Raw genomic sequence first — 27,913 nt, 5'->3', positions numbered from 1 at the left:
CTTCCTCTTGCCAATACCCCATAGATTCTCTATGGGGTTAAGGTCAGGCGAGTTTTCTGGCCAATCAAGCACAGTGATACTGTTGTTTATAAACCAGGTATTGGTACTTTTGATAGTGTGGACAGGTGCCAAGTCCATAATCATCAACATTAACAGAAATAAACACTTGAAATAGATCACTCTGTTTGTAATGACTCTATATAATATACTAAATGGTGGCCCGATTCTAGCTCATCGGGTATTCTAGAATATATATGTAGTATAAATTCCGTGCCAATATCGCTGATTGGTCGCGCCCAGCCGGCCGAGACCAATCAGCGAAGCGTGGTTCAAATCCCACGCCAATTCGTGGCCGGACTACGCCTGTCGCTGATTGGTCGTGGGCGGCTGGCGCGACCAATCAGCGACGCGGGATTTCCGTTACAGATAAACAGACAGAATTAGACGATTATATAGTAGACTAGATGGTGGCCCGATTCTAACGCATCGGGTATTCTAGAATATGTATGTATGTATGTATGTACGTCGCGCTTAGCACAGCCACGTAGTATATAGCACTGCCACGTAGTATATAACACAGCCACATAGCATATAGCACAGCCACATATTATATAGCACAGCCACGTAGTATATAGCAGCCACATAGTATATAGCACAGCCCACGTAACACAGACACCCACGTAGTATATAGCACAGCCACATAGTATATAGCAGCCACGTAGTATATAACACAGCCCACGTAATATATGGCACAGCCCTGCAGTATATAGCACAGGCCACGTAGTATATAACACTGCCCACGCAGTATATAACACAGCCCACGCAGAATATAACACAGGCCACGTAGTATATAGCACAGCCCACGCAGTATATAACACAGGCCACGTTGTATAGTTGTGGCCAAAAGTATTGACACCCCTGCAATTCTGTCAGATAATACTCAGTTTCTTCCTGAAAATGATTGCAAACACAAATTCTTTGGTATTATTATCTTCATTTAATTTGTCTTAGGCTACTTTCACACTAGCGTCGGGCTCGGCCCGTCGCAGTGCGTCAGGTCGAGGTTACCGACGCTAGCGTTCTCTGCGCCGCACAACGGGGGCAGCGGATGCATTTTTCCAGCGCATCCGCCGCCCCATTGTGAGGTGCGGGGAAGTGCGGGGAGAAGTTCCGGCCGCGCATGCGCGGTCGGAAAAAGCGGACCGTCGGCGGCAAAAAACGTTACATGTAGCGTTTTTTTGTGCCGACGGTCCGCCACAACATGGCGCAACCGTCGCACGACGGTTGCGACGTGTCAATCCGTCGCAGTACGTCGCTTAATGTTAGTCTATGGGAAAAAAACGCATCCTGCAAGCACTTTTGCAGGATGCGTGTTTTCGGCCAAACGACGCATTGCGACGGATTGCAAAAAACGCTAGTGTGAAAGTAGCCTTAAATGAAAAAAACACAAAAGAGAATAAAGCAAAAAGCAAAACATTGATCATTTCACACAAAAATCCCAAAATGGGCCAGACAAAAGTATTGGCACCCTCAGCCTAATACTTGGTTGCACAACCTTTAGCCAAAATAACTGCGACCAACCGCTTCCGGTAACCATCAATGAGTTTCTTACAATGCTCTGCTGGAATTTTAGACCATTGTTCTTTGGCAAACTGCTCCATGTCCCTGATATTTGAAGGGTACCTTCTCCAAACTGCCATTTTTAGATCTCCCCACAGGTGTTCTATGGGATTCAGGTCTGGACTCATTGCTGGCCACCTTAGAAGTCTCCAGTGCTTTCTCTCAAACCATTTTCTAGTACTTTTTGAAGTGTGTTTTGGGTCATTGTCCTGCTGGAAGACCCATGACCTCTGAGGGAGACACAGTTTTCTCACACTAGGCCCTACATTAAAAAGCTCTACTTTTGTCTCATCTGACCAGGGAACATTCTTCCAAATGTTTTAGGCTTTTTCAGGTAAGTTTTGGCAAACTCCAGCCTGGCTTTTTTATGTCTCGGGGTAAGAAGTGGGGTCTTCCTGGGTCTCCTACCATACAGTCCCTTTTCATTCAGACGCCGACGGATAGTGCGGGTTGACACTGTTGTACCCTTGGACTGCAGGGCAGCTTGAACTTGTTTGGATGTTAGTCGAGGTTCTTTATCCAACATCCGCACAATCTTGCGTTGAAATCTCTTGTCAATTTTTCTTTTCCGTCCACATCTAGGGAGGTTAGCCACAGTGCCATGGGCTTTAAACTTCTTGATGACACTGCGCAGGGTAGACACAGGAACATTCAGGTCTTTGGAGATGGACTCGTAGCCTTGAGATTGCTCATGCTTCCTCACAATTTGGTTTTTCATGTCCTCAGACAGTTCTTTGGTCTTCTTTCTTTTCTCCATGCTCAATGTGGTACACACAAGGACACAGGACAGAGGTTAAGTCAACTTTAATCCATGTCAACTGGCTGCAAGTGTGATTTAGTTATTGCCAACACCTGTTAGGTGCCACAGGTAAGTTACAGGTGCTGTTAATTACACAAATTAGAGAAGCATCACATGATTTTTCGAACAGTGCCAATACTTTTGTCCACCCCTTTTTATGTTTGGTGTGGAATTATATCCAATTTGGCTTTAGGACAATTCTTTTTGTGTTTTTTCATTTAAGACAAATTAAATGAAGATAATAATACCAAAGAATTTGTGTTTGCAATCATTTTCAGGAAGAAACTGAGTATTATCTGACAGAATTGCAGGGGTGTCAATACTTTTGGCCACAACTGTATATAGCACAGCCACGTAGTATATAGCAGCCACGTAGTATATAGCAGCCACGTTGTATATAACACAGCTCATGTAATATATAGCACAGCCTACGCAGTATATAACACAGCCCACGTAATATATAGCACAGCCCACGCAGTATATAACACAGCCTATGTAGTATATAACACAGCCCACGTAGTATATAGCACAGCCCATGCAGTATATAACCCAGCCCACGCAGTATATAACACAGCCCACATAGTATATAGCAGTGTGGGCACCATATCCCTGTAAAAAAAAAAAAAAAATTAAAAATAGTTATATACTCACCCTCCGGCGTCCAGCAAAGCTGTGCCGATGCGCGCGATGCTGCCGCCAGCTTCCGTTCCCAGTGATGCATTGCGAAATTACCCAGATGACTTAGCGGTCTCGCGAGACCGCTAAGTCATCTGGGTAATTTCGCAATGCACCTCTGGGAACAGAAGCTGCCGGCTGTATCGGGAGGAGCGGGAAAGCTGCGGAGGCGACGGAAGGTGAGAATAGAATGATTTTTTATTTTTTTTATTATTTTTAACATTATATCTTTTTACTATTGATGCTGCATAGGCAGCATCAATAGTAAAAAGTTGGTCCGGGATGGGGCGACACACTGGCACTGACTGGAGGAAAGTAGGGAGGGGCCAATTCGTGGCCGGACTAAGCCTGTCGCAATCAGCGACGCAGGATTTCTGTTAGGGAAGTTGCAGACAGACAGACAAACAAATGGAAGTACCCCTTAGATAATTATATATATATATATAGATGAGTCTCACTGTTTGTACTGAAGAACTGAAATAAATTTAGTGAGAAGCACCTGTATGTGTGAATGACAGTAGCAGCTCACCTTATTACCCTGCTAGTGCTAGAAGTCGGTGAGCCTCCCTCATCCTGAAATGGCTGATAAAAGGGAGCAGTAGAATGTATTAAGCTGTACATAACACGTTCACTCCAGACCTTCCCCTGACAGCCTCTCGCCTCCATAATGAGGGCTTGTGTGACATCACAGGAATATCAGGGAAGGAGCAGTAATTCGGTAATTGGCCTGTGTGTGTGGCTCCCTGCAACCCCAGCACAATGACTGTAATTATCATCTTACTCCCTCCATTGTGTTGTGAGGAAAAGCAGACTAGTAATAATGAGGAGCCAGACAAAGCAATGGGCCACATGCTCCAATATTACTGTCAGCGTCTCCCCCATATTAGTGTATAACCAGTGTGTCCCCCGATATTACTGTACAAGCACTGTCCACCCCAACATTGACGTAAATGTGCCCCCCTTATGTTTCTGTATAATATGCCCCCCTATGTTACTGTACAGTCAGTGTGCCCCTCAATATTACTGTACAGTCAACATTTCCCACTATATTACAGTGTCTCCCCCTATGTGAGATATGGGAAAATGATATCTAATTAATATCATTTTGATATCTGATGAAATTCCCTGTCAGATGCAGTGGGCCAAAGATACTCACTCCAAACTCAGCCCCGACCTTTGGCATTCCCCCAGGCCGTAAGGGAAGTCAAATACACCTTATTCAATGGGACCTCATTATCCAGCAAAGGCACTTCCTTGGACAGTGAAGACCAATGTTTTTCTTTAATTAGCCCATGCAAATAGGCCTTTGAAGCTCTATCCGGGGGGAGCCCAGACCAGCACAGGGCTCTAAGGGTACCGTCACACAGTGCAATTTTGATCGCTACAACGGCACGATTCGTGACGTTCCAGCGATGCATTTACGATATCGCTGTGTCTGACAGGCTACTGCGATCCGGATCCCCGCTGAGAATCGTACGTTGTAGCAGATCGTTTGAAACTTTCTTTCGTCGTCTAGTGTCCCGCTGTGGCGGCATGATTGCATTGTGTGACACAGGTTGTATACGATGTGCGCACAGTAACCAACGGCTTCTACATCGCAAATACGTCATGAAATTATCGCTCCAGCGCTGTGTATTGCAACGTGTGACCGCAGTATACGACGCTGGAGCGATACTTATACGACGCTGCAACGTCACGAATCGTGCCGTCGTAGCGATGAAAATGGCACTGTGTGACGGTACCCTAAGATGTTGAATCTGGAAAATGACCTATAATAACAGCATGCAATACCTCTGAGCCAAGCCGAGCACATAATCGGGATCGGCAATCCTTCCCCCACACGCCCGTATCCTGCAGCCACCGGTAGAACGCTGCGTTATTGAATTATAAAGCATTGCTACCAGAAATTACATACAGTAAGCATATTTGGTCACCCTGTACAGATAAAATCCAGCAGAACCCAGTGGTGCTGCCACTGTCTTAGTTAGACCCTCAGGTGGAAAGTTATGAGCATCCACGGTTCTGGACAGAAAACCATACTCTCAGATATGTGGAGAGAGGCAGCACAAGCCCAGGGGTGGGTGCGAATGTGGGAGGGGGCAGTCTAAGGGATAATAGGCAGCTCCTCATTTTGGACTCAGTCTTTCTACTGGCAGGAGGCCCATTAGCTGACACGGCCAGAGCATCACGTGACAAAGATTTGGACCTGTGATCCATCAGCGCCTACCTTAGGTCACATATCTCATAACAGGGTAATTGCAATCTATCTGTACTCTACCCTTGTACTACATGCCTGACTGTATACCTGTATATCTGCTTTTGTAAATATATACCTGTATCTTTCTAGTGCGCCTTAAATATAAAATTAACCTTGGGCTGCTATTTTATCTCGATTCATGAATCCTCACATCCGCACGCTCCGTTGGTTATTATACGCTACCCGGGTTGGTTTCTGACCCGATATAAGCCTACTGTCGGACGGGGCTTATATCGAACGAGGAACTGGTGACAGCATACCGTACTGTGTTAGTGAGGAGCCCACTGATGGCCGGGAGGTTTATATATATCCCCAGCCTGGTGATGTATATCCCCCCTCACTGGGAGTGCCTCGATAACTTGTACCTATAAGGGAAGCCTTTCTGTCGACTTTTTGCCCTCAGTTCAGTTTCCTGACTGACCTGGGGCAAGTGGTGGCACCAGAGAGCCGATCCCTGCTGGGTCCTTCTCTCCCCTTCCCAGAGGTGAGTGAAGTTGACACATCCCTTCTCCTGTGCGATCCGTCACACCCTATAATCAGTGTTTCCCCCAACAATACTGTACAGTGAGTGCCCCAACATTACTGTACAAGCATTGTCCCAACATAACTGTAAAATGTGTCCCCATTGTTACTGTATATTGTGCCCCCTATATTACTGTATAATGTGCCCCCTATATTATTGTAATGTGCCCCCTATATTACTGTATGTGCCCCCTATATTATTGTATAATGTGCCCCCTATATTACTGTATATTGTGCCCCCTATATTATTGTACAATGTGCCCCCTATATTACTGTATAATGTGCCCCTATATTATTGCACAATGTGCCCCCTATATTATTATATAATGTGCCCCCTATATTATTGTATAATGTGCCCCCTATATTACAGTATATTGTGCCCCTATATGACTGTATATTGTGTCACCTATATTGTATAATGTGTCCCCTATATTACTGTATAATGTGCCCCCTCTATTACTGTATATTATATCCCCTCTATTACTGTATAACGTGCGCCCTATATTATTGTATAATGTGCTCCAATATTACTGTATATTGTGCCCCTATATTGTATAATGTGCCCCCTATATTACTGTATAATGTGCCCACTCTATTACAGTATATTGTGCCCCCTATATTATTGTATAATGTGCCCCTATATTACAGTATATTGTGCCCCTATATTGTATAATGTGCCCCCTATATTACTGTATATTGTGCCCCTATAGTGTATAATGTGCCCACTCTAATACTGTATATTGTGCCCCCTATATTACAGTATATTGTGCCCCCTATATTACGGTATATTGTGCCCCCTATATTACGGTATATTGTGCCCCCTATATTACTGTATATTGTGCCCCTATATTAGTGTATAATGTGCCCCTATATTACAGTATATTTTGCCCCCATATTAGTGTATATTGTGCCCCCATATTACTGTATAATGCCCCCCCCTTGCTATTACTGTATATTTTGCCCCCATATTACTGTATATTTTGCCCCCATATTACTGTATAATGCCCCCCCCTTGCTATTACTGTATATTTTGCCCCCATATTACTGTATAATGCCCTCTCGATATTACTGTATAATGTGCCCCTATATTACTGTATATTGTGCCCCTATATTAGTGTATATTTTGCCCCCATATTACTGTATATTCTGCCCCTATATTACTGTATAGTCTGCCCCATATTACTATATATATTGTGCCCCTATATTAGTGTATAATGTGCCCCCATATTACTGTATATTTTGCCCCCATATTACTGTATAATGCCCCCTTGCTATTACTGTATATTTTGCCCCCATATTACTGTATATTTTGCCCCCATATTACTGTATAATGCCCCCCCTTGCTATTACTGTATATTTTGCCCCCATATTACTGTATATTTTGCCCCCATATTACTGTATAATGCCCCCCTTGCTATTACTGTATATTTTGCCCCCATATTACTGTATATTTTGCCCCCATATTACTGTATAATGCCCCCCTTGCTATTACTGTATATTTTGCCCCCATATTACTGTATATTTTGCCCCCATATTACTGTATAATGCCCCCCTTGCTATTACTGTATATTTTGCCCCCATATTACTGTATATTTTGCCCCCATATTACTGTATAATGCCCCCCTTGCTATTACTGTATATTTTGCCCCCATATTACTGTATATTTTGCCCCCATATTACTGTATAATGCCCCCCCTTGCTATTACTGTATATTTTGCCCCCATATTACCGTAGTCACTGAACCCCCTATGTCCCCGGCACGTGTGGTATTGGGGGCAGTGCATGGAGGGTCCGCCATGGCTCAGCACTGAGCTCAGCACCGCGGACAGCGGCTCGGTCCGCACGTTACCCGGGGTGATGAGGGGGCTGGGCGGCAGTGCGGGCAGATTACCACATGTGGGCGCCACCTACGGAACACAAGGACGGCGGGGTTATAACTGGGTGGAGGGCTGCAGGGGGTTAATGCCGGGGGCGGGGCCACAGACAGATACATTGTGATACATTGTTGCAATTCTCGGATTCCGTGTAACGGTCACATGACGGCGGCTGCCCCTACACCGGCGCCCCCCGAGGAGCCCGCGCGTCCTGCACTGGGAAGCATTGGCTGCCGGCCGCAGTGCCCGGTTGGTGGCCGGTGGTGATGCCCCCTCCTCCGGTGGATGGATGTGTCGCCCTCCGGTAGAGGTTTAGTCAGCTCCGGGTGTGTCCCCGGAAGTCGGCTCTTCCCATCATGGCGGCAGAGTCGGACGGTACCCGGGTGGCTCCTCGGTGCCCCCGTTACTCTCTCCGGGACGGGCTGTGGGTGGTGGCCGCCCTGCTCGTCTTCTTCTCGGACGGAGCATCGGACCTGTGGCTGGCGGCGGATTACCTGCAGCGGCACCGGCTCAACTGCTTCTGGCCCACGGTGCTGCTGGTGCTGCTGCCCTCCCTGCTCACCCAGAGCCTGAGCTTCAGCTGGGCGGTCACCGACAGGGGCTCCTCACCGGCCGCCGCCCGCCCCTGCTGCCGCCTCTGCGCCTGGTTCGTGCAGGGCTCCATCCACCTGCTGCAGCTCGGACAGGTGTGGAGGTGAGAGGGTTACTGGGGTCACCACACCACAGGTCATACTGGAGTCATACTGGGATCGTCACTAGTCACACTGGGGTCACCACAGGTCATACTGGAGCTCACTGGAGTCATACTGGGATCGTCACTGCTCACACTGGGGTCATCATTGGTCATACTGGAGTCATACTGGGATCGTCACTAGTCACACTGGGGTCATCATTGGTCATACTGGAGTCATACTGGGATCGTCACTAGTCACACTGGGGTCATCATTGGTCATACTGGAGTCATACTGGGATCGTCACTAGTCACACTGGGGTCATCATTGGTCATACTGGAGTCATACTGGGATCGTCACTAGTCACACTGGGGTCATCATTGGTCATACTGGAGTCATACTGGGATCGTCACTAGTCACACTGGGGTCATCATTGGTCATACTGGAGTCATACTGGGATCGTCACTAGTCACACTGGAGCTCACTGGAGTCATACTGGGATCGTCACTGCTCACACTGGGGTCATCATTGGTCATACTGGAGTCATACTGGGATCGTCACTAGTCACACTGGGGTCATACTGGAGCTCACTGGAGTCATACTGGGATCGTCACTAGTCACACTGGGGTCATACTGGAGCTCACTGGAGCTCACTGGAGTCATACTGGGATCGTCACTGCTCATACTGGAGTCATACTGGGATCGTCACTAGTCACACTGGGGTCATCATTGGTCATACTGGAGTCATACTGGGATCGTCACTAGTCACACTGGGGTCATCATTGGTCATACTGGAGTCATACTGGGATCGTCACTAGTCACACTGGGGTCATCATTGGTCATACTGGAGTCATACTGGGATCGTCACTAGTCACACTGGGGTCACCACAGGTCATACTGGAGTCATACTGGGATCGTCACTAGTCACACTGGGGTCATCAATGGTCACACTGGAGCTCACTGGAGTCATACTGGGATCGTCACTGCTCACACTGGGGTCATCATTGGTCATACTGGAGTCATACTGGGATCGTCACTAGTCACACTGGGGTCATACTGGAGCTCACTGGAGCTCACTGGAGTCATACTGGGATCGTCACTGCTCACACTGGGGTCATCATTGGTCATACTGGAGTCATACTGGGATCGTCACTAGTCACACTGGGGTCATCATTGGTCATACTGGGGTCATACTGGGATCGTCACTAGTCACACTGGGGTCATCATTGGTCACACTGGGATCAACACTGGTCATACTGGGAATCACTTGTCATACTGGGAGAACTACTGGTCATATTGAGTGTCACTGGTGTCCTCATTGGTCATACTGCCAGAATTACTGGTTCCACTAGGGGCATTACTGGTCACACTGGGAGAATTACTCATCACACTCGGGTCATCACTGGTCACACTGGGGATATACTGGTCTCATGAAGATCATCACTGGGGGAATTACTGGTCTCACGAGGGTCATCCCTGTGAGTATCACTGGTTACAATCAAAACCATTGGTTATTCTGGATACAGATCATAACTGGGATGACCAGTCACTAGTGGGTGCAAGTACCGTATTACTGGTTACACTGGGCTGCACTGGTCAGATTGGATACCACTGGTCTCACTGGGAATATCCAGTCATTGTGGGGATTTCTGATGATGGAGATAACTGGGTGCATGAGGCATTTACCGTATATTGGTTGTTACTTGTACACTGATCATCACTGGTCACATACTGGTTATACTGGGTGCTGTCGCTGGTCTCTTATACTGGTTGTTACTGGTGACTTGTCTGATTACAACATGTCCATTATTATTGGGTTCATTATGTTTTTTCTGGAACTGCAAATATGAGCGTAATAATGATTGCTGGTTGCTATGGATAATTGATATTCACAATGCTCCGTATGCTGCTACAACACACAACCCACTCTGCTACATCACCATCTGGTGCAATATACAGGTCACTGTGTGCCATCAGTATATACCACATGTACTATACAATCACTGTATTATATACCACGTGTAATATACAGGTGACTGTACTATTAGTATCTACCACATATAATATACAGGTCACTGTGTATTATTAGTATATATCACACATAATATACAGTCACTGTGTATTATTGGTATATACCACATGTAATATAGAGGTCACTGTATTATTAGTATATACCGCATGTAGTATACAGTTACTGTGTACTATTAGTATATATCACATGTAATATACAGTCAATGTGTAGTGTTAGTATATACCATATGTGATATACAGTCACTGTGTACTGTTAGTATATACCATATGTAATAAACAGTTACTGTCTACTTTTAGTATATACCACATGTAATATACAGGTCACTGTACTATTGGTATGTACCACATATAATATAGAGTCACTTTGTACTGTTAGTATATATCACATGTAATATACAGTCACTGTGTATTGTTAGTATATACCAAATGTAATACACAGTCACTGCGTACTATTAGTATATTCCACATGTATTGCACACTCATTGTGCACCTTTAGCTTATACCATATGTAATGTACAGTCACTGTGTACTATTAGTATATCACATGTAATATACAGTCACTGTGTACTGTTAGTATATACCACATCTAATATACAGGTCATTGTGTACTATTAGTATATACCGCATGTAATATACAGGTCACTGTGCACTATTAGTATATACCACATGTAATACACACACTGCTTACTAGTAGTATATTCCACGTGTATTACACAGTCATTGTGCACCGTTAGCTTATACCATATGTAGTGTACAGTCACTGTGTACTATTAGTATATATCACATGTGATTATATATAGTCACTGTACTGTTAGTATATACCACATGTACTATACAGTCACTGTGTACTATTAGTATATGTTGCATGTAATATACAGTCTTTGTGTACTATTAGTATATACCACATGTAATATACAGTCACTGTGTACTATTGGTATATACCACATGTAATACACAGGTGACTGTACTATTAGTATATACCTCATGTAATTTGCAGGTCATTGTGTACTATTTGTATAGATCACATGTAATATACAGTTACTGTGTACTGTTAGTATATACCACATGTAATATACAGTCATTGTGTACTGTTGGTATATACCACATGTAATACACAGGTGACTGTACTGTTAGTATATACCACATGTAATTTGCAGGGCACTGGGTACTATTTGTATATGTCACATGTAATATACAGTCACTGTGTACTATTTCTATAGATCACATGTAATATACAGGTGACGGTACTATTAGTATATATACCATATGTAATACACAGTTACTGTGTACTGTTAGTATATGCCTCATGAAATATACTGTCACTGTGTACTGTTAGTATATTCCACATGTAATATACAGTCACTGTGTACTATTAGTATATTCCACATGTAATAGTCATTGTGCACTGTTAGCTTATACCATATATATTGTACAGTCACTGTGTACTATTGGTATATATCACATGTAATATAGGGGTGACTGTACTATTAGTATATGCCACATGTAATATACAGGTCACTGGGTACTATTAGTATATATCACATGTAATGTACAGTCACTGTGTACTCTTTGTATATACCACATGCAATATGCAGGTCACTGTGTACTATTGGTATAGATCACATGTAATATACAGGTGACTACTATTAGTATATACCACATGTAATATACAGTCACTGTGTACGGTTAGTATATACCATATGTAATATCAGACAAAAATAGGAGAAAAAGGAGCAAACTGATTACATCCGGTAAAATTAGTCATATAACTTTATTAATTTGTAGAAAAGATAAAACATCTCAACAGTACATAAAGAGCCATAAACAATGCAGATTGCTATATACCCCACCACCTCACATTGCACATGAGTCCCTGAAAAAATAACAAAGGTCCAAAGACCATAACCCTGAGGGAGCAGTGCATCCAAAAGTGAACACCTGGAGGTCAGCATGCATCCATAAAGTGACTAAGGATAAAGTAACACCTGTCTATCTTTCATATAAAGTGCGGAAGTAACTAGCAAAAGGTGCAATGCTTACCAGCAGATGAGTGGGAACAAGGGGGGTCGGATGGAGGGTCCCGACGCACGTTTCGCGGCTACTTGGGGCCGCTTTCTTAAAAGAGTAGTTACTTCCGCACTTTATATGAAAGATAGACAGGTGTTACTTTATCCTTAGTCACTTTATGGATGCATGCTGACCTCCAGGTGTCCACTTTTGGATGCACTGCTCCCTCAGGATTATGGTCTTTGGACCTTTATGTTATTTTTTCAGGGACTTATGTGCAATGTGAGGTGGTGATAGGTGGGGGGTGGGGTATATAGCAATCTGCATTGTTTATGGCTCTTTATGTACTGTTGAGATGTTTTATCTTTTCTACGAATTAATAAAGTTATATGACTACTAGCTATTGAACCCGTTCTATGCCCGGGTGGCGAGCATTTATATTGGTATATGGTCTCCATCCTGGTATGTGCTGCTCCCATCTTGCTCTCCCATCCTGTCATGTGCTGCTTCATCCCGCGCCCCCATCCTGTCATGTGCTGCTCCATCCTGCATCCCCATCCTGTCATGTGCTGCTCCGCCCTGCATCCCCATCCTGTCATGTGCTGTTCCATCCTGCGCCCCCATCCTATTATGTGCTGCTCCATCCTGAGTCCCCATCCTGTCATGTGCTCCCATCCTGCGCCCCCATCCTGTCATATGCTGCACCATCCTACACCCCCATCCTGTCGTGTGTGCCTCCATTCTGTCATCTGCTGCTCCCATCCTGTGCCCCCATTCTGTCATGTGCTGCTCCCATCCTGTCATGTGCTCCCATCCTGCGCCCCATCCTGTCATGTGCTCCCATCCTGCACCCCCATCCTGTCATGTGTGCGCCCCCATTCTGTCATGTGCTGCTCCCATCCTGTGCCCCCATTCTGTTGTAATGTGCTGCACCCATTCTGCCTATTCCTGTTTCCATTCTGCCATATGTTGCTCCGATCTGTCTCTCTCCGGCTCTACTGCCCGAGTGCGGCGGTGCTGAGTGCAGGCGGCTGTGCGTGGCGGTGCTGAGTGCGGGCGGCTGTGCGTGGCGGTGCTGAGTGCGGGCGGCTGTGCGTGGCGGTGCTGAGTGCGGGCGGCTGTGCGTGGCGGTGCTGAGTGCGGGCGGCTGTGCGTGGCGGTGCTGAGTGCGGGCGGCTGTGCGTGGCGGTGCTGAGTGCGGGCGGCTGTGCGTGGCGGTGCTGAGTGCGGGCGGCTGTGCGTGGCGGTGCTGAGTGCGGGCGGCTGTGCGTGGCGGTGCTGAGTGCGGGCGGCTGTGCGTGGCGGTGCTGAGTGCGGGCGGCTGTGCGTGGCGGTGCTGAGTGCGGGCGGCTGTGCGTGGCGGTGCTGAGTGCGGGCGGCTGTGCGTGGCGGTGCTGAGAGTGCGGGCGGCTGTGCGTGGCGGTGCTGAGAGTGCGGGCGGCTGTGCGTGGCGGTGCTGAGAGTGCGGGCGGCTGTGCGTGGCGGTGCTGAGAGTGCGGGCGGCTGTGCGTGGCGGTGCTGAGAGTGCGGGCGGCTGTGCGTGGCGGTGCTGAGAGTGCGGGCGGCTGTGCGTGGCGGTGCTGAGAGTGCGGGCGGCTGTGCGTGGCGCCGAGTGCTGGGGGCCTGAGCAGGCGGGGACACCGGCGCGCTGTGGGGGTCAGGTGCTGGAGTCGCCGCTAGCTCAGGCCCCCGGCACTTGCTATAGTTACCTGTCCCCCGTTCCACTGCTGCGTGCCGCTCCTTCTTCCGGGTCCTCTGGCTGTGACTGTTCAGTCAGAGGGCAGCGCGCATTAAGCGCGTCATCGCGCCCTCTGAACTGAACGTCACAGGCAGAGGATGGAGCTGCTCGCATCGGTGGAACGGGACAGGTAAATATTGCATACTCACCCTCCTGGCTCGTCCCTGCTTCTCCGTTGGAGATCGCGGTGTGCGTTCAGTGCTTACGCACACCGCGATCTCCTGGGAGCGTCACTCTGTGGGGTCCAGACTGCGCCTGCGCTTGCGCAGTCTATAAAGGCTTCGGACAGAGTGACGCTCCCAGCTTTAAATTATAGATTTTTACCGGATGTAATCAGTTTGCTCCTTTTTCTCCTATTTTTGTCTGATGTTTATTGGAGCTGAGGTTGTTTGAACAGGGGTTGCGGACAATTTGTGTCGCTACCCCTGTTTCTGAAATATGTATATGGGATTTCTGTTGCTACCATATGTAATATACAGTCACTGTGTACTGTTGGTATATACCGTATGTAATATACAATCACTGTGTACTATTAATATATACCACATGTCATTTACAATTACTGTGTACTATTAGTATATTCCACATGTAATACACAGTCATTGTGCACTGTTAGTAGCTGTATATTACATATGGTGTACAGTACTGTGTACTGTTAGTATATACCATATGTAATATACAGTTGCTGTGTACTGTTAGTATATACTATATGTAATATACAGTTGCTGTGTACTGTTTGTATATACCGTAAGTAACATACAATAACTGTGTACTATTATATACCACTTGTGATTTACAGTTACTGTGTACTGTTAGTATATTCCACATGTAATATACAGTCAATGTGTACTATTAGTGTATATCACATGTAGTATACAGGTCACTGTGTACTATTTGCATAGATCACATGTAATATACAGTTACTGTGTACTGTTAGTATATACCACATGTAATATACAGTCATTGTGTACTGTTGGTATATACCACATGTAATACACAGGTGACTGTACTGTTAGCATATACCACATGTAAATTGCAGGTCACTGGGTACTATTTGTATATATCACATGTAATATACAGTCACTGTGTACTATTTCTATAGATCACATGTAATATACAGGTGACGGTACTATTCGTATATACCATATGTAATACACAGTTACTGTGTACTGTTAGTATATGCCTCATGAAATATACTGTCACTGTGTACTGTTAGCATATACCATATGTAATATAGTTGTGTACTGTTAGTACGGTATATTCCACATGTAATATACAATCAGTGTACTATTATATACCACATGTGATTTACAGTTACTGTGTACTGTTAGTATATTCCACATGTAATATACAGTCAATGTGTACTATTAGTATATATCACATATAATATACAGTCAATGTGTACTATTAGTGTATATCACATATAATATACAGTCAATGTGTACTATTAGTGTATATCACATATAATATACAGTCAGTGTGTCCTATTAGTGTATATCACATGTAGTATACAGGTCACTGTGTCCCTTTTCTCTTGTTAGGTACCTGCGAGCTCTGTATCTGGGCCTGCAGAGCCGCTGGCATTCGGAGCAGCAGAGCCGCCATTTCTACTGGCGGATGATGTTTGAGAGTGCTGATATCAGCATGCTGCGCCTGCTGGAGACATTTCTAAAGAGCGCCCCCCAGCTGGTGCTGCAGCTCTGCATCATGGTGCAGCAAGGCCATGTGGAGCCTTTACAGGGTGAGCGCGGTTTTCTTATCTACTGTCCTCTAGAACATGCTCCGTGCAGTTGGAGCGCCCCCACACCGCCGCAGGGCCGAGGGGTACCCGGAGCCGGGTCTCTAGGTCTCAGTCCTGGGGTTGTCACGGTGGCTAGACCCGGTCCGTGGCCCTGTCCGTCAGTGGGGGACGTCCGGTGAAATAGGTGGTAGTAATGGTAGCGATGTAACGGTGCGGTTGTGGGGTGTAAGTCGCGGTAAATAACGAGGACACCAGTTTGCAGTCTCTTTACCTCTTTACTGGAGATCTCTGAGTCCTCAGTCCAGAATACGGTTCACCAGGCTGCGCAAGTCCGGCCGGTCCAATGGCACCTCCAGAGTTCTCCTCTCAGGTGGAAATCTGTGCCTTCCTTCTAGCGCTATGTGTTGTAGTCCTTCCCTGCTGTGCTTACGGAAAGTAACCCCACAACGGTTGTGTCTGTTTCTTAAGTTCCCTCACAACTCGATTTGATGTTCCTCTGTAATCCACCCCTTCCCTGTATTCAGGTTGGAATGGCACCCGTTTGTCAGGTAGGCCTGGAGTTCTTCCGGGACCCTAGAGACGCCCCTCTCCCGCAATTGCCCCCCAAGACTTCATAGGTGATATGTGGTAGACAGCCCGCCTGAGACCGACTGTCCTGCCGCTGTTTGGAGTATGGCTTGAAGCTGTATTCTAATCCACTCCCTCGGCGTTCCGGCCACCGGTATTGCGCCTCAGCAAGGTGCTGCCTCTTTCAGCACAACCCCTGCTGGTATTCTCCTTCTGCTTGATCTCGTTTCTCACTCAGCACAATCTGTCTCGCTTCTAGTCCTTTCCTTGAGTCCCGCCGCTTCCAGGAGCCTGCGCGGACCCGTTACGTTCTTTCAATGCCAAGCCTCTGCCAGGATCCCACCCCTGGCAGAGACCCTACAGTCTCTCCCTTCACAACACCCCCTGCCACAGGGTGTTGCTCCGTTCAATCCCGTCAGCGTTCTCTCTAACTTTCTGCCTGACCCCCAGTTTACCCACTATGGTGGGGAGTGGCCTAATGAATAGCACCCTTAGCTCCCCCCGGAGGCCCAGCTGTGAAACATATTGGTGTCTGTGATACCTGATTGGAGGAACTCCTTCGGTGCCATCGAACGTACCATGGCTCCCCTTAGCGGCGAAGCCACAGTACTGCAACGACCAGAACTCTGGGGCGCTGCACAGTCACCTCGGTGTAATGTGTAGGGATATTTATGCACTTGCCCCTAACGCATGACTTATGCACTTATCCATCTGCTGAGCCTTGTAGTTCTCTTAGCAATTAAGTGAGAATTTTCCGGAGAAGATCCTGACTGATTGTGCAGCGGATTCAGATATGAGCAATGGCAGCGGTAGACGGGCGCTGATCTCTTACATAACTGACCTTTTATTGTCTGGGAATCAATAATTCACTGCAGCCAGTTGGAGGTGCAGCTATGGAGGTGGTGGTGAGGGGAGTGAGACTCTATCTTCTCAGGAAGTCCTCTGCCGCTCAATGACCCCTCCTCACTGTGACCTATTTGTTCTCCATGGGTTGTCACTTGGTCCTGATGTTTGTTTCTTGTATAAATTTGTGGAATTAATAAATAATGCATGAAAGATTGATCACTGACCTACAGTACATGGCCAAAAGTGCGTGATCCCTGAACATTACTGGAGCATGAGCTTTCCTAAACAATGGGCTTAAATTATGAAGACTAGCATCAGCAGATTATTGTTCCTCCACCACTGGACTCTATACTTGGCCTCACTCATTGGGGTAGGTGATGTCCTTTTGAAATCTGCCAAATCCAGAATATTCCACCAGACTACTACATGGTGAAATGTAATTCATGTCCCCAGTGAATGTTACACTTTTCCAAAGACTATTTGTGGTGGCTTTACATTTCCCCAGCAAACACCTGGCATTGAGCACTCAAGCCTATGTTCAACTGCTGTGATGAAGAAACCGCAATCTAAAAGGATCTAAATGAGCAGTCCTTGTGCTCGCATTTCTTCCAGATGTTTAGAACCCTATAATAAGTTCTGCAACTAAAGGAGGCAATATTTAGGCTACATTCACACATCCGAGTGACATGTCCTAGTTCTGTTGTTTTTTTCTTTGCCACCACATGGATCCATTGAGTACCATTCATCCACACACGCAGTTGTTTTAGAAGAGGTCCGTGTCTGTATGAAGGGGTTTTCCACTTCCTAGACATGACCTTTTTAAATAAAATTGACCCCCTTAAAAACATAAAAAAAAAAGAATTCTTACCTCCTGTACCGTTGTCGTTGCAGCTAAGTCTGCGTCGGGTCTCTCGGGACTCACATTAGATTGTTATGCCACATGAGCTCTTCAACCAATCAACAGCCACTGTTTCGCTGTCACTACTTTCCAATGTTCGGACAAAGGAAGGGAACACTCGGTATACCAGACAATGATTGTCTGCAGGGTACACGTGAGAATCGGCCTGGTCCAATGATTACTTAATTTTTAGGGTATGTGCACACGTTGCGGATTTTCTGCAGATCCGCAGCGTTTTTTGTGGCGCAGAAACGCTGCAGATTCGCAATTGATTTACAGTACAATGTAAATCAATGAGAAAAAAAAAACGCTGTGCTAATGGTGCGGAAAATTCGCTGTGGAAACGCTGCGGTTTAAAAGAAGTAGCATGTCACTACTTTTTTGCGAATCTGCAACGTTTTTGTACCCATTCTATTATAGAAATCCGCAGGGGTAAAAAACACAGCAAATCCGCAACAAAAACGCACAAAAAACGCGACAAATCCGCAGCTGTTTTTTCTGCCAGGAGAGGCAGAATCCGCACCAGAAATTGCTAAGGCTAATCCGCAACGTGTGCACATAGCCTTAAAGGTTTTTCCAGGTGGGTGACAACCTCTTTCACGTCTGAGGATTCGTGTAAAATGGATGAAACTAGGAAAACAGACTTTGCACTTCGGTGTTTCATCCATTTTTAACTCATACTTTGCTAACCGTCAGTGGATAAAAAAGTTCAGACAGCCTACCTGCTACAGTGAAAATGAAGGGATGAGAAAAAAGGATGCAAATAGGATGACAACTGGGAAAAAAAATTCAGTTCCTCTTGGATGGTAACATTGATGCAATTATCATATCATCAGTGGTCATAAACTTAAGATAATCATTATAACCAATATTAATGTTAATATATGAAGATTTTATGGTCCTACGTCATATGCTAAATTTATTTACTTTCTCAAGGCGTGTAACCTAAATGGCCAACCGTACTGCTTAGAAGACAGGATCATATATTTTTGACGGTGGGTTTTAGAACTTTAAGATAAGCCTTTCTCTTTAAAAAATGCTACAATTTCCCTGGCACTGTGTACCTGCAGGGTGGTTGGGGCCATATGTTTTATTGGAACCATCTGCATGGAACTTGTATGTTCTCCCCGTGTTCACATATTCTTACTCCTACAACCTGAAAGCTGCTTGCTTACCCAGCAGTGGGAAAGAGAGCGAGTACTAGTAGAGTAAGTCACTTTCAGGGTTCTGAAAAGGTTTAGTGGCGACTTATTGGTTGTCATCCATCCTTCCCAGAAGTTTGTTTGCTTACATTTGTATTATGGACAATGTTGGTGTTCTTCTATATTTCGATTATGTCTTCTCTTCTCATTCCTCTCTGTTGTTTTCCATTGTCTCTCTCTTTTCTCAGGTCTTTCTGCCACTGCTTCTCTCCTTTCTCTTGCCTGGATGATTGCCTCTTACCAAAAGGTCCTAAGAGATTCCCGGGACGATAAGATGCCCATGTCCTACAAAGGGGCCGTGGTGCAGATACTGTGGCATCTCTTCACCATTGCTGCCCGAGCCTTGGCCTTCTCCCTGTTTGCTTCTGTCTTCCACTTATACTTTGGTATCTTCATTGTCACTCACTGGTGTCTCATGACTTTTTGGATTATCCAAGGGGAGACAGACTTCTGCATGTCTCGCTGGGAGGAGATCATCTACAACATGGTCCTCGGGATCATCTACATCTTCTGCTGGTTCAATGTTCGTGAGGGTCGGACTCGCTGTAGAATGACCACCTACTATATCATTGTGCTGTCTGAGAACGCAGTCCTCACTGCTCTGTGGTATTATTATCGGCCAGATTATATGCTCAGTGACTTCTACGCTCTACTTATTGTTTGCTCGGTCCTCTGCAGCTTTGCTCTTGGTGTCTTCTTCATGCTTATATACTACAGTCTTCTGCATCCCAATGGTCCAATGTTTGGCCCTTCAAGTAGTAGTTGTGTGTTCACAGAAGGTCCTGAGACTTCTAGGGTACCTGAATTGGAAGGTACGGAGAGCCTTCCTCGTACTCTGCCACGGACTACAGAGCAAGAACGGGACATGGTGCCTGGTGACAGGGATAGTTGTGTTCCTGTGTTCCAAGTCCGTTCTAGTGTCCCACCAACCCCTGTGACACGTGTTCCCCGAGCGCAAGGGCCTGTCATACGTATTGATCTTCCACGAAAGAAATATCCTGCCTGGGATGCCCATTTTATTGACCGCCGCTTGCGGAAGACTATTCTGGCCTTGGAATATACTTCTCCAGCTACACCGCGTGTCCAGTACCGAACTTTAGGGACCTCACAGGAAGTTATGGAGTATGAAACCACAGTGTGATCCTCTTCTCAAGATGTAGGGTGAAGGAGAGACTGAGGGATCACCTGATGTTGGGGAGATGCTCTTCAAAGTCTTGGAGGGTGAGGAAAATAGAGACACTGGCATGGGTCCGGTGGCAGAAGTGTTGGCCTTAAGTGCAGACCACTAGTGGCTATGGTTGGCAGCCTGCAATATTCTAGGTCACACCGTGAAATGTTTGGTGTCGTATTGAAGGTTTACGTGCACACAGTGAGCAGAAGACACTCTCTGGTGTATTGTATGTATGTTGTAAGAAGAGAATCTGGAGCAGAAATAGGCAAATGAAGGCTCTCCCTAGAAGTCTGGGCAGGAACTTGCCAGTCAACAATTTCTTAAGAGCAAGCAGTTGACTGGCAAGACCCCTAGGTGGCTTTCAAGTCCATAGCAGATGCCATATCACAGGTTTCCAAATCTGCTCTAAGGTCTGAAGTGTATGGCTGATGTTTGAGGTAAAAAAATAAAAGAAGCTGGCCTGTGCGTAGATCCTGATCAGGACATGGGAGATGGGTGGAGGTAAGACTGGGCAGAGGTGGTACCTTGGATGGTTCTGTAGGACTTGATGTCATATGGAAAGACCTCTGTTCTGTAAAAAAAATAAATAAAAAGATCACGCTGGCCGAGTTTGAGTAACACCTACTATGAGCACATGACTGCCTGTATTGTATATAATGGTGGTGGCGTGTATGGTGGTGTTTCTATAATGGTGCAAAAGCCTGTATATCGTGAGCTGGACTTCCAGATTGTTCAGTATGGGGAGCCTTACCTATCTACAACTACAATGCACAGGGGCATTATCAGCCCGTAAACCCAATGGTTTGCAACTTCTGGTGCTTCAGCTGTTTTGAAACTACAACTCTCATTAGGCTTTTTGTCGGAATTGTAGTTTATTACTAGATGAACTGTTTAATATCTCATAATCGGCATTGAAAGTATAGCACAGTCACAGGCACCATGTACTCCACATTAGTCCCTAATGTATTCACACCCTCACACATCACACATGGTATATCGATGTATACGGTATAGTAGCATCATATGCTGGCACATCTCACACCGGTGTATGGGATCACATGGCAGCAGATTGGTAAATATTAGTCTCAGTGGGAAAACAGTGTAATGGGGTTTTCAAATGCCGCCATGTTGTTGTGTTTGCAGCAGAAGTAAAGTGTGTGATGATGGACTTCTCATATCATATCCCACAAAGGAGGCAAATAATGGAATTTATGGACTATAGCTGGACAATACGGGTATACTAGTTCTACAGCTTCTCTGCTTCATATCATACAATTCCCCAGCGTACGGGAAGTAGCTCTGGTGGGTGCAGGGGTAGCAGTAGCAAATGATCCTTGGTGCCTAAAGGGTCCAAAATCCCCCCCAGGACATAAGGAGATGCCAATATCATAATGGCACATGGTAGATGTGGGTCTCTGTTACAAATCTTGACTTGGCTTCACATTACAACTCTGCCCAGTGCCATCTCTGCTACTGGCTAATAATCCCCAGATTTTGTGTATAGCTCACAATGGGATCATGGTTATCTACATCACATTCATATACTGCAATATACAGTATGTTGTAAACTTTATATAATGTTGCTCACACATGATCCCATGTCCACAGTGACTTTAAATAAAATCTCACAATATTCTATATAAATTCATGTCCAAGGTACTTTGTAAATACATTATATTACTGATCCTGTACTGATCCTGAGCTACACCCTGTATTATACTCCAGAGCTGCACTCACTATTCTGCTGGTGGAGTCACTGTGTACATACATTACCTATCCTGTACTGAACCTGATTACATCCTGTATTATACTCCAGAGCTGCACTCACTATTCTGCTGATGGGATCACTGTGTACATACATTACTGATCCTGAGTTACATCCTGTATTATACTCCAGAGCCCCACTCACTATTCTGCTGGTGGGATCACTGTGTACATACATTACATTACTTATCCTGTACTGATTCTATATTATTTTGCTCCAGAGCTTCACTCACTATTTCTCAGTTTATTACAAGCAGTCTGCAAGCTTTTGAGAAGTTGCACTCCTAACTGCTTCACTGTAATGCACAGGGCGTAAGTAATGTAATGTTTGTGTACAGTAACTCCACCAGCAGAATAGTGAGTGCAGCTTTGAAATATAATAAAGGATGTGACTGAAGCGAATAAGTAATGTTATTAATGTTTGGACACACTGACTCCACCAGGAGAATAGTGAGTGCAGCTCTGGAGTATATGTTATGTAACCCAGACTCCGTACAGGATAAGTAATGTATGTACTCAGTGACTCCACCAGAAAAATAGTGCGTTCAGCTCTGGAGTATAATACAATATGTAGCTGAGTATTGGTGAAGGATAAGTAGCGTAATGTATGTACAGAGTGACTTCACCAGCAGAATAGTGAGTGGAGCTCTGGAGTATAATACAGGATGTAACTCAGGATCAGTACAGGGTAAGTAATGTATGTACACAGTGACTCCACCAGCAGAATAGTGAGTGCAGCTCTGGAGTATAATACAGGATGTAACTCCGGATCAGTACAGGATAACTAATGTATTGTATGTAAACAGTGACTCCAACAGGAGAATAGTGAGCGCAGCTCTGGAGTATAATACGTTATGTAACCCAGACTCAGTACATGATAAGTAATGTATGTACTCAGTGACTCCACCAGAAGAATAGGGAGTTCTGCTCTGGAGTATAATACTAGATGTAACTGAGGATCAGTACAGGATAAGTAATGTATGTACACAGTGACTCCACCAGAAGAATAGGGAGTGCAGCTCTGGAGTATAATACAGGCTATAACTCAGGATCAGTACAGGATAAGTAATGTATGCACTCAGTGATTCCACCAGAAAAATAGGGAGTGCAGCTCTGGAGTATAATACTAGATGTAACTGAGGATCGATACAGGATAAGTATTGCAATTTATTTAGATCTTTTTCCTATACAAAAAATGTAAAATAGCATTAAATATTGAACACATGCTTTCATTTATTCTGGCTAGTAGGCTGCATAGCCAAGAACATGTTGACAGCCTCATGTGCATGAATCATAGTTGTTTTCCTTATGGGAAGTCTAGACAGATTTGTACAGTTGACAACAGAAACCCTTAGAAGTAAAGATTTTTGCTGTGGAAGGAGCCTGATTCCATAGCTGTGTCTATGATATAGTGACATCATCATCCTCCTCCATTCTGAATTGTATTCCCATTAGTTGTACTTATCATTTGGCTCACCATCTTCAGACACTTACTCATGTTAAGCAGTGGCGTCTTCATTGCTTTTCTCATATGTTGCTGGTAACAACCAGGCAGCCATTTTGTTGTAGTCCTATTAAGTAATGTGTATAGTTGTCCTGTAAATACCCCTCAGCAGATATGACGTGGTGGCCATTTCAGTGCTGTGTAATATGCTGTTGTTTTGCTCACGACTGGACCACACATGATTGTGAGGCACGGACTGGATCCTTGTGTATCATATCTATAAACTAAAAAAGCCTATATATTGGGAGAGGTGGACTGTTCATAGTCTGTGTCAATTTATTCAGCGTAATCATCATTTTATATACTTTGGCCTTGAACAGGAAAGGGGGGCAGTGTCAATAATCTTCTTAAATAACGTATACTATTTCTACGGGAATTCTGTCGATCTGATGCAATGTTTTGAAGGGAGACGTCATTCGGAGCGACACTCTGCAGGTAGGAACTTGTGCTTTGTGTGTTAGTAGATCAGCAATAAGGAAAAGCAATACCCAAGTGGCTAAAGAAAAACAAAAACATTTGCGTAATATTTTAGGGCTGTTAACTAAGGGTCTAGGCCAAAGATACATTTCATAGATCAACAACCCAAATCTATAGCTCCAACTAATCACTTCACAACACCAGTCAGTAGATCTCATTATGTATAGGAATCTATAGGTTCCCTTCAAACATGCACTCTTACTAGCCATGTTTGCCTACCCTGTCTCTAAAAATGTTAAACACCCTATTTGGACCTGCGTGGTTAATGACCCCAAAATTAAGTTCACGATTCACCTGGACATAGGAGTCACTGACGTTTTCAACAGATCTGGGACCTTCTCCATTTGTAGTCTATTATCTGAGGTGGCTTCAAGCCTTTTTACTTGTCTACAGGCATCTACTTTGGTTACCCAGTTCATTATTAATTTAATGGAACAGGAGATCCTCTCTCATGTCTTCTTCTTATGGAAGGTTGCAGTGGAATCACACATGGGATTTCCCATCTTAACCTTCCACATCTAATCATCTATCAATTGGTTGCCATGTTGCTTGTGCTGCTCCAGCATCCCCAAATGTGCCAATATGGGTGGACATCATCTTGTGGAGGTCTCCTTCCCTATCAGTTGAGGTACCTGCAGCTCCTCAGTAGACATAGGACTATGCCAGTCTACAGGTTAGCCAAACATGTCATAACTTTAAAGCCCACAACTTTTTATGGTCAATGTCAACTTTCCTCAGAGCAATAACCATCGTACGTGCTACCAATTGTGATCATTTACAGCTAGCAACTGTTATAAGAACCTCCACATCATCGCTCTTCGTCATTAGTAAGGTGCCAGATACTTGGCTGCTCATTATCTTGATGTTTACCCTCATACAATTAAAATAACTTAGAAAAACATGGCTGCTTTGTTTCAGAAACAGTGCTGCTTCATTAAAGTAAGGGGAGCTTAACTGAAATGCCACATACAACCTGCGAGTAGATGTGGTGCTGTTTCCGGAACAAAGTATCCTTGTCATTACAGAATATACAGAACATTGAACATTTCAGTTGCCGATCTGGACATCCAGAAGAAGACTTTCGAGGTTAATGTTGGTTTCCTTACCCTACGCATGACCGCTTAGTTGGCATTCCAGTAATGTATGGGGTTCTGTCCTGCCAGATTAAGTCTGTGTGTAATGTGGGTGGGAAAGTATTGCCATTGGCACATACTATGGTCCTTGTCATGGATGGCAGCACACATTGGTTTAGTTGGGTGTATACCCTATTGCCCAACATCATTTGTGTCTTAGTCCTGGAGTTGGGGCGCATGTTCACTTTTCCATAGGAACAGTCTCTGAGGGACTGCTGAATCTCCAGCTGATCTGTGCGTTAGTCAAGTTTGCTAATGTAATGGACGCTTCATATATAATAATCATTGACTCTTTCCCATCTCCTGTGTCTGATCTATTCATATGAATCTTATGTGTATATATGGTGAGTTCTAACGGTGCTTACAATTGATGAGTCTTAATATAATGATGTAATTTTGAAGTGAATGACCCTATTAGAAATGGTGGCAGATATCCAGAGTCTCCCTTAATTTCTATGACATATAAAAGTGACCTGGCTGCAGTTTTGTGCCTTTGTCTTGAAATCTCTTGGCGACTGTTAATAACCGTAAAGGGCACTTCCAGTCGGCTTTGATACAAACATGATTTAATTTTCATTGGTAGGAGATTCATCCTTTTGTGCATTGTTACCCAGCAATGAGTAACCAGACAGCTGCTAAAAGTGGTTGTCACTTTATATGTCCACTTTTAGCCATTGTCCTGACAAACTGAGCTCTTCTACACCAGCATTGAAGAGGTGTACTCTTTCTTCAGGAGCGCACTGTTCCTCTTCCTCCTGGCTTCTTGCTTGCAGAGGGGGAAGGTGTGCTCCTTATGATTAACAGTTTGAGATGGCGGCACAGCTGAGCCGCTGGCCCAAACCGAGCATTCTTTGATACTGCAAACCGAGGCAGCTTTGTTTCTGCAGAATCAAAGGAGCTCTGGAACCCTATCTTATCTTGAGAGAACCCCCTTAAGTAATGTAATCTGTTCTTTCTATGAACAAATGTATAACTATTATAATACCGCCAGTGATGTACGACAATATAACTACCATAAGACTGCAACTATTGTAATACTGCCCTCTGTGCAGATACATAGAATTTTTATAGCACTGCCCCCTTGTACAAGCATGTAACTACTGTAATACTGCCCCTATGGACAAGAATATAACTATTATAATACTGTCCCCTATGTACAAGGATATAGCTACTTTGTAAAAGAATGTAACTGCTATAATACTGCCCTATGTTCAAGAATATAAATACTATAATACTGCCACCTATGTACAAGAATATAACTACTACAATACTGCCCCTATGTACGAGAATATAGCTACTATAGTACTGCCCCTATATACAAGCATATAACTACTATAATACTGCCCCTATGTACGAGAATATAGCTACTATAGTACTGCCCCTATATACAAGCATATAACTACAATAATACTTCCCTATACACAAGAATGTAACTACTATAATACTGCTCCCTATGTACGAGAATATAACTACTATAATACTGCCCCCTATGTACAAAGAATATAACTACTATAATACTGCACCCAATGTACAAGAATATAACTACTATAATACTGCCCCTATGTACAAGAATATAACTACTATAATACTGCCACCTATGTACAAGAATAAAACTACTATAATACTGCTCCCCATGTACAATAATATAACTACTATAATACTGCACCTATGTACAAGAATATAACTACTATAATACTGCCACCTATGTACAAGAATAAAACTACTATAATACTGCTCCCCATGTACAATAATATAATTATAATACTGCCCTTAATATACAAGAATATCGGGGTAAGTAGGTAAAAAAACAATTTTGTATCTGACTGGAATAGCCCTTTAACTATTGGTTGCCATGTACATTGATGCCCCTACTACTCGGGCAGTAGTTTTTTTGTAGAGATTATTTGGGATCTGCCCTGGGTGTTGCTTCTGCTGATTGTATGCACATTGCAGATAAGCACATTGATATCATAGAGTGTAACTGGAGATTTCAGACTGTTTATTACCCAGAGATGGAGGGTGTATAGTTGTAATATCCCTGGTGTGTTAAGCAATGGACATAGCCTGAACTCCTCTTTACATGGAGCACCTCATCGATGTATCCTCTCATTTATGACTCTGAAGTACAATGAAGCTCCCTGTACTGACAAATGCCACCTTTACGTAGGCCTGTGATTGGTTGGCTCGCTGATTGGGGTGCACGTCATTTACTATAAGCTGCTGATTGTATGTCCTGTGTTTATTCCAGTGCCTGGAGTCCTGTATCTCACAGACTTGTCACAGATCCACCCCCAACGTGCACAAAATCCCTTTCATTGGGGGAAAAAAATCAGGATTCTAGGAATCTTTTTTTGTAAACACCAATTTTTGTATATTTTTCATTTGGTGCTACATGAAATAAACGTAATTTCAGTAA

General features: G+C 44.6%; 3 protein-coding genes across 4 annotated transcripts in view; 2 read left to right on the top strand and 1 right to left on the bottom strand.

Annotated features, from left to right (window-relative positions):
* PDRG1 (p53 and DNA damage regulated 1) overlaps positions 1–8,360 on the bottom strand; it is a 27,480-nt gene extending 19,120 nt beyond the window's left edge. The window contains exon 1 of the mRNA XM_077253061.1: positions 8,242–8,360. The gene's annotated coding sequence lies outside the window, so the exon portion shown is untranslated. The remainder of the gene's footprint in view (positions 1–8,241) is intronic.
* On the top strand, positions 7,697–27,913 carry XKR7 (XK related 7). Of its 2 annotated transcripts, XR_013213474.1 has the most exons (4): positions 7,697–8,441; positions 15,736–15,935; positions 19,637–25,450; positions 27,746–27,913. XR_013213474.1 is itself a non-coding variant. In XM_077253055.1 (3 exons), exons 1-3 carry the CDS (start codon positions 8,104–8,106, stop codon positions 20,587–20,589), a joined length of 1,491 nt encoding a protein of 496 aa, XP_077109170.1. In that variant the 5' UTR covers positions 7,697–8,103; the 3' UTR covers positions 20,590–27,913. The 2 variants fall into 2 exon arrangements, 1 of the variants encoding a protein (XP_077109170.1); XM_077253055.1 differs by having other exon boundaries at positions 19,637–27,913.
* CCM2L (CCM2 like scaffold protein) overlaps positions 15,807–27,913 on the top strand; it is a 38,193-nt gene continuing 26,086 nt past the window's right edge. Inside the window, exon 1 of the mRNA XM_077253053.1 lies at positions 15,807–15,935. Coding sequence (XP_077109168.1) covers positions 15,918–15,935 — 18 coding nt within the window. The 5' untranslated portion in view covers positions 15,807–15,917. The remainder of the gene's footprint in view (positions 15,936–27,913) is intronic.

This window comes from Ranitomeya variabilis, chromosome 4 (assembly GCF_051348905.1).
Source record: "Ranitomeya variabilis isolate aRanVar5 chromosome 4, aRanVar5.hap1, whole genome shotgun sequence".
Lineage (NCBI taxonomy): Eukaryota > Metazoa > Chordata > Amphibia > Anura > Dendrobatidae > Ranitomeya > Ranitomeya variabilis.
This window is presented reverse-complemented; position numbering and strand designations above follow the sequence as displayed.